Source organism: Mya arenaria, chromosome 15, assembly GCF_026914265.1.
Source record: "Mya arenaria isolate MELC-2E11 chromosome 15, ASM2691426v1".
In the NCBI taxonomy this organism is placed as follows: Eukaryota; Metazoa; Mollusca; class Bivalvia; order Myida; family Myidae; genus Mya; species Mya arenaria.
The window spans coordinates 32,300,645-32,315,864 of NC_069136.1; the positions used below are offsets into that span (position 1 = coordinate 32,300,645).

Below are 15,220 nucleotides of genomic sequence, written 5' to 3' on the forward strand. Positions count from 1 at the left end.
ACCCCTGGTATAAGGTAGTTTCCTGCATTGTTTTCCTGCATTGTACAGTGTACACCTGGTATAAGGTAGTTTCCTGCATTGTACTGTGTACCCCTGGTATAAGGTAGTTTCCTGCATTGTACAGTGTACCCCTGGTATATGGTAGTTTCCTGCATTGTACAGTGTACCCCTGGTATAGGGTAGTTTCCTGCATTGTACAGTGTACCCCTGGTATAAGGTAGTTTCCTGCATTGTACAGTGTACCCCTGGTATATGGTAGTTTCCTGCATTGTACAGTGTACCCCTGGTATAAGGTAGTTTCCTGCATTGTACAGTGTACCCCTGGTATAAGGTAGTTTCCTGCATTGTTTTCCTGCAATGTACAGTGTACACCTGGTATAAGGTAGTTTCCTGCATTGTACAGTGTACCCCTGGTATAAGGTAGTTTCCTGCATTGTACAGTGTACCCCTGGTATAAGGTAGTTTCTTGCATTGTTTTCCTGCATTGTACAGTGTACCCCTGGTATAAGGTAGTTTCCTGCATTGTTTTCCTGCATTGTACAGTGTACACCTGGTATAAGGTAATTTCCTGCATTGTACAGTGTACCCCTGGTATAAGGTAGTTTCCTGCATTGTACAGTGTACCCCAGGTATAAGGTAGTTTCCTGCATTGTACAGTGTACCCCTGGTATGAGGTAATTTCCTGCATTGTACAGTGTACCCCTGGTATAAGGTAGTTTCCTGCAGTGTACAGTGTACCCCAGGTATAAGGTAGCTTCCTGCATTGTACAGTGTACCCCTGGTATAAGGTAATTTCCTGCATTGTACAGTGTACCCCTGGTATAAGGTAGTTTCCTGCATTGTACCCCTGGAATAATGCAGCTATCTGCAGTATACCTCTGGACTAGAAATAGAGTAATGCATACAATATAAGCTAACATTTACCAGGGGCCCTGGTATATGTTAGCTTATATTGTATGCATTACTCTATTTCTATGCTGTATGCATTTCATACCGACCCTGTTGTTTTGCCCCTTCACACATGCCTGTCTCCTCTGCACATGCCTGTCTGTGAACAAAATGCCAGAATTGCTTTATGCACCTGTTTGTCTGCAGGCTTCCAGTCTCCTTGCTGCCCATTTACTATCAACCCTTCCCTTATCATCTGACGTCCAGATTGTGGAAGAGATTCATGTGATAACGATGGTTTATGTATATAACTGTTTTATCCATATGAAGCAGACCAGATCTGATAGGTACAATAAACTTTACTCATACGGCTACGACATTTAATATTTTCTGAATATTCAATTTTGTAATCACATTTATATATCAAAGTGCTGAAAGCACTGATGGACTAGGGCTTCATTTAGGGGAATGTTGATAACCATGTTCTAAGCATTAAACAAATCGGCTCACATCACAAGGGGGCACTGTTTAATGGGCTAGCTTAAACTTTAGACTAAAACTGCTTGCAAGCTGCAAGGAAAATTTTATAAGTGTGGGTAGAGGGAGGGGGAGGGGCTAAAGTGTTTAATCAGATAAAGTCATAGTTCTTTTGAAAATCTCAATGTCGTTAAATCAGACCTAAACAAATTAATTTACGTGGTTGGCGTATGTTAACCAAAGTACACATACTTGTTTAATTTGATTAAATCATTTTATATCAAAGGTTTGTTATTTGCAGTTTCAGAGAAGATTTTCAATGATGTAATTATATCCTATATAGAAAACCTGTCACCTCTTTTTCAGGGGAGCTTTAAACCACAGGGCCATACTTTGGATAATATTTGTAAAAGACATCAATAAATGCAACAGTTGGCCATTCTTGTATTGTCCTCTGTCTCTGTCCTGATAGCTCCCTATCTCAATAGTTGCAAATGATTGTAGGTTCATGATTCTCCTGGTCATTGGTCATACAGAAAGAAGATGTTGAATGTAGAATCAAGAAGCTTTCATTTCAGGCACTCCGAATTGAATAGAACTGTAACATTTGGAGTGCCTAGAATTTGTAAGATTCCTAGGCAACATGTATCAGGTGTTGCAGTACATTTACTTTACTACAAATACTTTCACCCGTCCTTGTAAATCTAAAATAGCTTTCATTTCGCAAAAGTTGTTCATATATTAAACTATAATAAGGTTGCTAAATCAGAGTTTGAATAATTCTGATATCTAGATGTGCCTTTAATTGCAGCAATTTAATGTCCAACTCATGATGTCAATTGAGCTGGTTAAGCAATACTGCATTTCCTTGGTGTGGGGATTGCATTATATACTTGAATAAACAAACAGTTTTTGCGTTAGAAAGTACAATGTATTTACAATGTCACATGCAATTTTCTTGAACTGACTCCATCCAAGCCTTAAATCTTAGATCAACATGTACTTGGGGCTATGTGTTTTATCAATGAGAACTATAAATTATGTTCAATTTAGTGCCACTTATGATATATCATTCCAAATACAAAAACACTAGCATTTTCTTTAAAACCAATAGCATTAATATCCTATGTTATGATAAAACCATTGCCAATGTGGTAATTTGAAAACACTAGAAATTTTATCTGGTCAGGGTTTGACATAGTCTTTCTAGGCAGCTGGACTTGTTTTGCAGTTACTTTGAAAATCTTCAAAAGCTAAACTGATCAAGACTGGAGCAAAATCCTCACAATACCAAAAGGGATTTTAAAGACTTACGAGATCAGTCTCATATCACCAATACCATTAGTTTTTATCTACAAACTTAAGTCAACATAAAAATGTTTTACATTAATATTGCAATGAATAAAACATATTGCAATAACATAGCAATCAAGCCTAAACATGAGATTTCAACATTTTCAAGATAAACAATAAATAAGTTTACTTAATAATTTTCTCGATACTTACACAAGCTGGAAAATGGTCTCTTTTTGAATACTTCACATATTTCATGGCTTTCATTATTCAAATTAACATTTCGCTTGTTATTTCAATATTCAATGATTTGGTAAACATTTATAAATGATGGTTAAAATTAAGATTCATACTAATCATGCCTACCAAAAACACCTGACTGACCAATTAGAATCCAATTTCGGCAGGGCTTATTGGTGGTTCAGTGAAATCAACCATAACCTCCCACAATCTGCACTGATCAACAGTAAATGCATTGTTTCCATTGTTCTTATTTTCATAAAGTTAGAAAACAACTGCAGTGAATAAAATCTATTCCTTATCACTGAGAGAAAGTTTAGAATGAACGAAGCCGAGAAGCCGACGGTTTCATTTAGTGGGATATCAAATCCTACAAATGTATTCATCATTTTATGTTACCGTATTTGGTATAAATGTTAAATTTTTAAAAGTCTAAAAAGTTTCAATTGTTGTATATTTTGTGCTTCATTTAATTTCATTGAAATTTGTTTTTCTTAGTGTTCAATCCCAAGCATACCGGTACTTGTTCACATTTAAGTGCAAGAAAAGTCTCTAAATTATGATATGAATAAATTTTTATATTAATGTTAGGTCACATAAAAGATAAACAATGTATTGTGCTTTTTAAATATAACAGTTTTTCATCTGTTTAAAATTATTTCAAATGCTGTGCATTGAAATTTGATTATGAGTTTAAACTATGACAGGAATAATTCAAGGGAATGTTTTTTTTGTGTGATTTCTAGCATTTAAATTGTCTGAATCGCATGAATATTTATAAATTACGTAAGGTACCGGGTATTCTCAAATTGGTCACACTTGTTGAACTTTGTACTGTCTTCTTTTTGTCTGTCTAAAATTTAATACAGCATTGGCTTCACCTGTTGTTTATTAAAGGGACTGTACACCAGAATGGCACCAAAAAAGTTGGATTTTTTTCTTTAACGAATCTAAGGACAATTTTTTAATGAACTATTTTACTCTTTGATATCGTTATTGTAAATAAAATACCAAAATGTAAAAAAATTGCAGTGCAGTGTCGAATCCACTATGCTATGAAGACTGGGTGGAATTTCCAGATATTGACCTAACTCGCTTAAATCACGTAATAACATCAACGGCAGATTACGCATAAGGAATGAATTATACTCGGTAGACATACAATGTACTTAGTAATCTTTTTTAATGGAAAAAAACGAAATAACTGCTTTTAATAAATCATTTGTAAACTATGTGCATCATCAGTTAGTATGTTTCAATGCATTAATTCGGTACACATCGATACCAAGTTAATGTCAGGTTTCTATAAAAAAGAAAGTTTTTTCTTTTTTCATTATTAACTGAGTACAGCCCATTTAAAATGTACCTTATAATGTCTGTGACTTATCAAATATTTAATAGTAATGGTCTCAAGATTTGTTTGAATTATCACGGTTTCAAACTGCATTGTGTATGCGATTGGAAAGCTAATCTTGAAAGCTCCCTTAGTATAATTTTTAAAAAATAACATAGACCCTGCAAGGTACTCATATTTGGATGATTCATAAAGATTTGCACAGTTATTTATGTATAATTGCATTTATTGATACAGGTTACCTTTTTCAAATCTATGATTTAGATTGCAAAGTATAACTTATATAAATAAATATATATTCTTAACTTCTAATAAGTAATTAGTTAATTTGTCAACTGCGCACCAAAACACTGAATCTGTATGTATACGTAAGCTTATGCATCAGTCAATTAATTGTAACCATGCACCCCCCCCCCGGTCCAGGGAATAGCGGGGACTTTTACTTTCGGTCCAGCCAACCCAAGCTAAAATCCCCGCCCTGCAGGGATGGCAAAGTCCCCACCAAATCCCCCCCAGCACCCAAGGGACATTAGGTTAAGCCACATCCGCACTGTATTTTCCACGAAGACCCGATACTGCGGGCCACCTGAAAGGTAAAAAAACGGCCCATTTCCCCGGTACCCCCGGATGTGGGGGCCCTGGTTACAATTGACTGGTGCATGCTGATCCATAGTACTTAATCCAATCTCATGCCAAGACGATTTCTGGTCTGACATCTCCAGGTAAGTTATTCTTAAGCATCAAAAAGCCTGGACAGCATTTGAGAAAGACTGTTGTGAGGTTAAATCTTCATTACTTCGCTATGCCACAACATTGGGTGATTACTGATTTTCATTCTTGGCGAGGAAACAAAAAGTGAGCTCAAAGCGTCTTCAGAAAAAGAACTTTATGCACCAGTCAAATGTAACCACGCCCCCCCCCCCCTCCAGGTATGGGGAATACTTTTGACTTTCAGTCCAACCAATCCCCTATAAAATCCCTGGCCTACCCTGCGGGAACGAACTGGTGGTAAAATCCCTGCCAAATAACCTCGCACCCCAAGGATCTAAGGTAAGGGTAATTCCCCGCTATATTTTGCGGGAAGATAAAACCTCGGCAATCATCAGGCACTGCGAGGACACCGCTGAAAGGTGAAAACACTGCCCTTTTCCCTAGTATACCCCGAGGGGGTGGTAACAATTGACTGGTGCATAATAAGAGTAGAAATCAAAAGTTTGCAGGCAAATGGCGATGGTTTATCACACTATACCTATGTGCATAGAAATGTCTTGGAGCCATTCTCAGTGTAAGTACATTTTGTTCAATGACACTCATCATATGCATAAGCCAGATGCTATGCACACATTCATACGTTTGGCTTCATTTAAAATGAAACTTTATAAATAAGTATGCGCATATTTGATATTTCTTTACCTCCATTTTGCAAAATTGAAATCACATGATTTTATCAAACGAACTTGTATTGCTTGAAATTCTACGTGTCAAATTAAACATGCTATCCACGATAAGATGACAATAAATCCGTTTGATGGTGGTAATCATTCAATGGCGACTTTATTGGTAAATTTCTTCAATATAACACGTATAGAATTCACATCATCATCATCCGGAAGTAGTGATAACATGTACATGTGTGAATCATTCGACCGCACTGATCAGAGGGAATGAGTCAATACAGTAGACTGGTACCCGAATTTACTTTTCCTCAAGAACACAAGTTATAACGTTATACAGGTACGCGGCATATGGTTTTTTATTTTACATTAATAGTATTTAAACAATCAGTACCAAAAATCATGCTGTATTTAAAAAAAGTGCTGAGTGACATGCAATGAATAGTTGAAAAATAAACTTTGTATTTAAAAAGAAAATGTCACGGCAACATTCAAATTATGTCGAAAAAAAGAACAGCCCTGTTAATAAATTAATACCAACATTCTATACAGAGGATAACAATACTTTTTTAAAAAAAACAACAACAAATATCTTGGTTGTTTACTACTTAGACCGCAAGCTTGATTCGTTTTACGTACCCACAAGACATTTCGAATGCGCGACGGGCACCGTGGTTAGCTGATACTGGTCTCTTTTCGGATAAAAGAGAAAGCGGCTACCAGTCTATCAATCAAGAGCTTTGAACGGAAAATGTCGATGCGTACTTTTCCAATATGTTCATATTCTTATTGCATTTAATCTGACCGTATGCAAGAACATTCATGTAGTTAACCCGATTAACTCACTCGCTACGTACCCATTTCTTGTGCTTCATTAAAAGAACATACAATTAGCTTGTCTTGTTAGGAGAAATATTTTTATTGGATGTTTTCATTGTAATCAGTTCTGGTACTATTTTGATTATTCAAATTTGCTAACGGCAATCCAATCAAAATACAGCGTATGAATACATTACGTCAGTGAACCTCCAGATTCGGCTTGAAAATGCAGACATCGCGATTACGGCTATGAACTAGGCCACATGTGCCCTAGTCCAATAATGAGAGTTGTTGAAAAATACAGTTAAATTTGACATTTAAAACTCGTTAGATATTGTTTCATGATTTACAGCTTTTCTTGAATAATCAAAAACGGTTAAAGCAGCAAGAAAATCATCTATCATTTAAAGCACAATATATTCATAGTTTGCAACATGTGTTACTTTTTAGTGTTTATCATACTAAAAAAACGGATAAATTACCTAGCACATTTTTTTTATTATTCCTCATTTTTTTTTAATATACTGACAAATGGCTTCGATTTGAACTTGTCGAAGTGTTGGTCATTTGTTTTATTTGAAAGCAATTTAATATAAGTGAAAGCTGAGTCATGAGTTATGACTTGTACAATGCAATCCTTATTCATTTTGTTCAGCATAAACCCAGTGTGACCTTGACCTCTGAGATAAGAGCACAAATTTTATGCAAGGCACACCTTCCCACATGTTGCTCAACAAATATTTGAAAGTTGAGTGGTTTCCCATTAAGGTTGAGACACAATTATTTGCTATAAATTTAAAGATTGTTTTAAAATTTACCTCCAAATGTTACCTTGACATTTGAGCTCACATTTTAAGCCTAAAAAATCTTCACATGGTGCTCTACAGATGTGTGGAACTTGATTTAAAATCCCATTAATGGTTTAAAAGGTATGCCTGAAAGTATTGCTATGAATTCCTAATGGAACAACATTAACCATCAAGTTTGACCTATTCAACTCTGTTCAAATGAAAGATTGAACATGTTGAGTGAACCAACAGACAAAATAGTGACTGTAAATAAACCCTTACCCTATCAATAACAATTGAATGACATTAGCATACTTGCATAGTCAGCAAACTTTTGAAAAAGGATACTAAAACCTACTTTGTTCAAGCTAAGATCATGACCAATATTTCTGGGAAGAATCTATTGATTTTGATAGCCATACAACCAACAAAAGCAGTTCACCAACAATCAACACAATTAATTTCTTATCATACCATGTTGTGTTTGAATTGTTGTAGTGTGGTTATAAGATAGAAGACACAAGTGTGTATCTTACTATCCAGACAGACATTAAAAATAAAGCAATGAACTAGACAACTTTATTTATTTACAGACTCGAACAGATTAACAATCATATGGTGTCCCTAAAGTATTTACTACAGGAAAAGGAAAGGCTTCTAGTTTTATTAAAATCTGTTTCTAAGCCTTTTATGCATAACAAATGACATAACAATAAAAAGCTAAAATTCAACAATGACTCTAATGTTCAAACAAAAAAAAAACATTAAATGATTTCAATTTTAAACTTATTATTTCTTAACTTTCTTAACTTTCTTAACTTGTTTACGATTAAAATTCTGAATACAATAACAATTTTCAACAACAGAAAACATCCTCATAAGTGATATTGTATTGCTAGCTGGACTAGGGCAATCACATTCAAATACTAGCTGTACACTGAAATGCTAGCTGTGGTAGGAACCACATATTGAATTGATAGATGAACTAGGACACCAGCATTGAAATGCTTGCTGAACTAGGACAACCACATTGAAATGCTAGCTGTACTAGGACAACCACATTGAAATGCTAGCTGTACTAGGACAACCACATTGAAATGCTAGCTGTACTAGGACAACCACATTGAAATGCTAGCTGTACTAGGATACCGCATTGAAATGCTTGCTGTACTTTGACAACTACATTGAAATGCTAGCTGTACTAGGACAACCCCATTGGAATTCTAGCTGTACTATGGCAACCACATTGAAATGCTAGCTGTACTAGGACAACCACATTGAAATGCTTGCTGTACTTTGACAACCACATTGAAATGCTAGCTGTACTTGGACAACCACATTGAAATGCTAGCTGTACTTTGACAACCACATTGAAATGCTAGCTGTACTAGGACAACCCCATTGGAATTCTAGCTGTACTATGGCAACCACATTGAATTGTCAACTTAACTAGGACAACACACTTAATTTCTAGCTGTACTAGGACAACCACATTGAAATGCTAGCCGTACTATAACAACCACATTGAAATGCTAGCTGTACTAGGACAACCCCATTGGAATTCTAGCTGTACTATGGCAACCACATTGAATTGTCAACTTTACTAGGACAACACACTTAATTTCTAGCTGTACTAGGACAACCACATTGAAATGCTAGCTGTACTAGGACAACCACATTGAAATGCTAGCTGTACTAGGACAACCACATTGAAATGCTAGCTGTACTAGGACAACCACATTGAAATGCTAGCTGTACTTTGACAACCACATTGAAATGCTAGCTGTACTAGGACAACCACATTGAAATGCTAGCTGTACTATGACAACCACATTGAAATGCTAGCTGTACTAGGACAACCACATTGAAATGCTAGCTGTACTAGGACAACCACATTGAAATGCTTGCTGTACTTTGACAACCACATTGAAATGCTAGCTGTACTAGGACAACCACATTTAAATTCTAGCTGTACTAAGATAACTGCATTGGAATGCTAGCTGTACCATAACAACCACATCGAAATGCTTGTACTATGAAAACCACATTTAAATGCTAGTGTTACTAGGTACAACCACATTTAAATGCTAGCTGTACTATGACAACCACATTGAAATGCTAGCTGTACTAGGACAACCACATTGAAATGCTAGCTGTACTAGGACAACCACATTTAAATTCTAGCTGTACTAAGACAACTGCATTGAAATGCTAGCTGTACTAGGACAACCACATTGAAATGCTAGCTGTACTAGGACAACCACATTGAAATGCTATCTGTACTTAGACACCCAAATGCAATGCTAAAACTGACACTGAAATGATATCCGTACTAGAACACCCACATTTAAATGATAGATGTACTAGATCTGCCACATTGAAAGTATAGCTCTTATATCTGAGTCTCACTGCTTCACCAATAGAAACCTTACATATATTGGTTAATGCATCCAGTCAAAATAGGCGAACAACTTTCAGTAATCCAATTTTGATGTGAGTAATTTAGGAGGTCATATAAGAGCAATTCTATACTTTGCAAGGATCAAACTTACCCACTCACCAAAAATAAAAACAAGCAATGTTATTTTTTATCAATGGCGTAGACAGAAAATTGTGTACTATGTTGTTCTCTGTTGTCTTTATAAGTTCTGTCCCAGAGACCTAGTTTTGACCCTATATGACACACTTTTTCATCTAAGATTTCATGTACACAAATATTTTTAAAGTTAATTAAAATTTAATTTTTTGAAAAATATGGGTAGATATGAAATTCATGATTGGAATGTGTGTTTATAAAATAGCAATTGAATTTAGTTGTTGACTGATATTGATAGGTAAACTGTTAAGTAAGCGTATAATTTTTTATGACATCGGGAAAATATTTCCTAAGATTTGACCTAGTGACTTAGTTTTTGATCTGAGGTGACCCATATTCACAAATGTTCAAGACAACATGTAGACAAATATTCTGACCAAGTTTAACAAAGATTTGACAAAAAATTAATGAATTTTTATGACGGTGGAATTCTTTCTCCTAAGATTTGACCCTGTGACCTAGATTGTGACCGAGATGACCCATATTAAAGAACTTTCAAGATATTATGCAGACAAATATTCTGACCAAGTTTCATAAAGTTTTGGCAAAAACTGTTGAATTTATGACATGGAAATATTTTCCTAAGATTTGACCTAGTGACTTAGAATTAGACCAGGGATGACCGATATAAAAGATAAGCAAGATATTATGCAGAAAAATAGTGTGACCAAGTTTGATAACCATTAGATAAAGACTCTTGATTTAATACATAAAATGAAAACTTTTAACGCAGAATTGTTAATGCCCGCCTGGTTTTCACCATTCTTTAACCCGTTAATTTTCAATGAAAAATCTGGCTAAAAATTAACATTAAACATTTAAATTACTTTTAGAGATTTATGTGTATAACAAGAGGCCCATGAGGGCCTATGCTCTACTGGCATGGTTCTTGTGGTCAATATCATCTGATGACAACATTTATATTTGTTTTCATACTGTACATATGGTCCAAATTTCATTGCTGTAACTTCAAAATTAATTAAGTAGATAAAAAGGTCTTGTGACCCTAGGGCAGGGCCAGTTTTGACCCAAGCTGCATAATTTTAACAATCTTGGTAGAGGACTACAAAATGATGCCTTATTCAAAACATCAAGGGTCTTGGCTTAGCGGTTTCAGACAAAAAGATTTTCAAACATTTCCCTATATAAGTATACCAAACTTATGAACCTGAGGCGTGGCCAGAAATGACCACAGGGGCATAATTTGAATAAACATTCACAAGCAATAATGCTCAGACAGACGGAAGAACAACAGACGTACCCTACACCATTGCATAAAATCAACCAACCCCTTAAAACTGTAATTTTGATATCATTTCAACAAGGGCAAGGGAGAGGTAAAAATGAAACCAAATGCACAAGCTAAAACAAGTTGTCTCTCTTTTATTCTAGACTTGGCGGGGGTGGATCTGGCTGGTTTTTGAAAGGAACTGAGCTCTACTGGATATCTAAATACTATATAAGTTTCATTAAGATACAATCAAAACTGAAGACTATTGTGTTCACAACCAATTGTTTACAGACAAATGGTACTCACTGACGCACATACAACATGCCATCACATAAGGTCTTCTGGCCTTTGGCCAGTAGAGCTAATAAAAGAATAAGCTAATTTAATCAGTCTCACTTTTACCATAAACAAAATTGTTCAAATTGCCACCTCAAATATCTATTCTGTATAGATGTTTCTTTAAGAGGCAGCTGTACCAAACTAATGTTTGTTTATGACAAATGTGTCACCAATTTCGCATATAAATTAGAAACAGTAATATGAATTTGCAACATTATTTCGCTATTTACACTAGCTTGCAATAGCATTTTTCCTCATATCACCATAAAATTACATTTTCATTATTTCCCATTATCCCTGCAAGACACAACTTTAAACATTTATTTTTATAATGGAGTATTGTGTAATGTTTATTGACCTGTTCCTACATTTTTGAGTATTTATTCAATTATAAAACTGTTGTGAAATTGGGAAGTTTATTAACAACTGAGGATGTTAAGAAACCCTAACCCTATACATCCTAATTATTAAGTAACTTTTAGTATTTTTATTGAACTAAACTTAAAATAAATCAATTGTATGCCTTTAAATTTTTGGACATTGATTATTTTATCAGGGGTTTCATTAAGGACAGTTTGAGCAGGCCCAAATACAACTTGAGAAGGCCAAAATAGCGAGCATCGAAAATGCAAAGCGAACTTTCTCTTGAATCCTTTTCCCTGTATACTTGTAATATGTGGATATATTAACAACATATGAATAATTACTGTTTAAACCAACTGTGATCCGATTTGTATTAAATAGTAACAAACAAATTATTGAGATGATATTTACACTTAAAACATAACTTTGCTGTTGCATTACTAAATTTCAGATCAAATTATCTAAGTTTAATCTCAAGGGAAACTAAGACAATAATTATTTTTTTTAAATCGAGGGAGTCATGCATTGTACAAAGTTAAAACACAATTTTATTGGGTAAACAATTAACTAGTGTTATTTCAGATCAACTATGCACATTTGTTGTTTTAAAAATGAATTAAGTTTAATATAATGATAAAAATTTAAAAAAAAATGTTTGGTCAGCCTCAAGCAACGGTTTTAGCATCATTGTGAATGGATTGGATGTGCTTGACCTTGTACTAGATATTACCCTCAAAGAAGCCCTATATAACTCAAATTGGTATGAATCGCTTAAAAAAACACACGCAAAAATACAGTAAAAATATAATCAAATTTTGTGTACAGACAAGAAATCAAGGTCTGAAAAGTATGGGCAATTACAACAACTTTATTGTGTGATATTCTAGAACGAGATAATACTTGTTGTAAAACAGGATCATATCGCATATAATATTACTATAATCCGTGTTTTTATAACAAAAGACTAACGTTGATAAACAGGCGTATCAAAGGGTACATATTTACTGCCGTATTAGCATTCCATTTTTGGAAACAGAAGTGACAAATGACATGTGTTTATTCAAGCCAGACTCTTGTATACTACATCGTAAATCAGCCATTTTGACAAATTTCTAAAGCATGACCTGTGACGTCATTCGCGGGTGATCAATAGGATATTTTTATATGATATTTATTATTGGTAGTTAAAAATAGCTAGTGACGTGTTTAGGGATTTTTCATAGAAAAACGAAGCAAGAACACCCTGTGAACTTTGAAGGCGTGTTTGACATCTTTCATTGTAACATCGTCTTTTTTCGCAATTAATATATTAATTGATGTTTATTTTACACAAAAATGCATTTCTTCACTATGAAATAAAATGACCGTAAATAACAATGGTGCATTTGAGCAGGCCAAAATTCTTTTTGACGCGGTCATTTTAGCCGGCAGCCAGCTCTTAATGAAAACCCTGTTTAATACAACAAAGAAACTTCAGTATGAAAAATTGTTGCAAATGGCGTCAAACAAAACTGATAAGTTATAATAGCTGAATTTGTAAACAATGAAACAAACATTTTCTTGCATACCGGACCTGTGTTTCCGGTCATGTGACCGGTGCTGGAAAAACCCATCTTACATACCCCATGTAAAATGAATCAGGCGCACCAATGCGCCACTTCTTATTTCATTTATTGTATGGTTTATGAAAAATATATTATGCCATTTCAATAAGGCGTAATCAAATATATATGTTTGCAAGACTTTTAATTAAAAATGAACATAAGTAATTGTTAAAAAACATTATTATTAGTAATTCAAAATTTCTGTACTCTAGGTGTAATTGTACAAAAGTTGGTTTTCAACGTAATTTTTCCACAAATTTATAAATTTAGATATGCAAGAAAAAGTATCAAACATGTGCACGTGCCCTCGGGTCGGATTTTTCATTCCGTACCGGAAACGCATGATAGATACTTTTATTCTTGCATACTGGAAGTGTGTTTCTGGTCATGTGACCAGTGCTGGAAAAACCTGTCTTACACCCCCCATGTAAAATGAATCAGGCACACCAATGTGCCACATTTTATTTCTTTTATTATTTGATTTATTAAAAGAATATTATTCCATTTCAATTAAGCACAATCAAATATATAAGTATGCAAGACTTTTAATTAAAATTGAAAATAAATAATCGTAAAAACGCTTTTTTTAGAGGATCTATTTGACGTAAGTATAGTCAAAATTACTGCGCTTATGACGTCTGAGTAAACAACGTCGCACTTACTGTTTGGTTTTCAACGCCAATTTTCCCACAAATTGATCATTTCAGATATACAAGAAAAAATATCAATCATGTGTTTCCGGTCTGGATCCTAAAATTCCGACCCCTTTAAAATCATCTTAAATACAGTTTTGTTTAAGAGCACCAAAAAAAAATTAAAGGTAAAAATTGCACAAGTTATATGAAGCTGAGAGCATGATCTCAAGTTTGCTCGAGAAATTGGGGCAAGGCATATAAAAACATAATTTAAATTTCCCGAACAATCTCCTTTACACATATTACCAAACTCACATAAAAGTGGCTAAACGACCTCCTTAACACAAATTTACATTTAAAGTGGCTTAACGACCTCCTCAACACAATTTTACCAACCCCACTTTTAAAGTGGCTTAACGATCTCTTAAGCACAAATGGACAAAACACATGCAATTATTAAGTACAAAATTAATGTCATGATATCAAAAAAAAAAAAAACAGTAAGAAAAAGTGAAAAATCTCCTCAATTGTTAATTCTTTTTGAGCAGCTTGAAGCTAGTTTTTCAATGTTATCAAAGAGGGGAGCAGCATCCACCATTCGTAATGCTGGCAGTGTGTCAGTATCATGTCGATGTGTGAAATACTCTGTGTAAATGCTGTCTGTACTAGCGCACGCTAGTGTAGAAATTGAGATCTGCTTTACGTGGTGTCTTTGCAAGTCTTCAATGCTCTCAAAGTCTCTGTGGCTAATACCATAGCTGTATAATATATCATCAAGTAAGATGTAGTCCTCCACTCTGGAAATAATAGGGTAAATTCACATGAATGAATGGTAAACACATATTTCTTAGCAAATGAATGGATTATGGGGGCTGCGAACAATTCTTCATTCTCATCATATTTTGAAATTTTAAAACTACTGTTACTGCAATTTAGCAATAACTGAAAACACATGGCACAGTTTCATAACCGTTGCCAGACAAGGGCCATAATGCCATTCTTGTCATCTAGCTTTTGCCTTCATTAATAAATTGCATATGCATATTGTCCTTCAAAAATAATAATAATAATAACTAGAGATTGCTTTTTTGAAAAAGCGCATGTCTCCCCCATTGTGTAGTCGTAGGTGAGAAATAATCAATGATGGATCCCAAAATCAATAGGGGCCATCAACTAGTCATGACTAACTGGCATACCAA

At 34.6% G+C, this 15,220-nt stretch overlaps 1 protein-coding gene across 1 annotated transcript in view; it reads right to left on the reverse strand.

The window, feature by feature from the left end:
• Positions 1-5,932: 5,932 nt before the first annotated feature.
• LOC128220107 (uncharacterized) overlaps positions 5,933-15,220 on the reverse strand; it is a 131,082-nt gene continuing 121,794 nt past the window's right edge. The window contains exon 12 of the mRNA XM_052928371.1: positions 5,933-14,818. Coding sequence (XP_052784331.1) covers positions 14,545-14,818 — 274 coding nt within the window. The 3' untranslated portion in view covers positions 5,933-14,544. The remainder of the gene's footprint in view (positions 14,819-15,220) is intronic.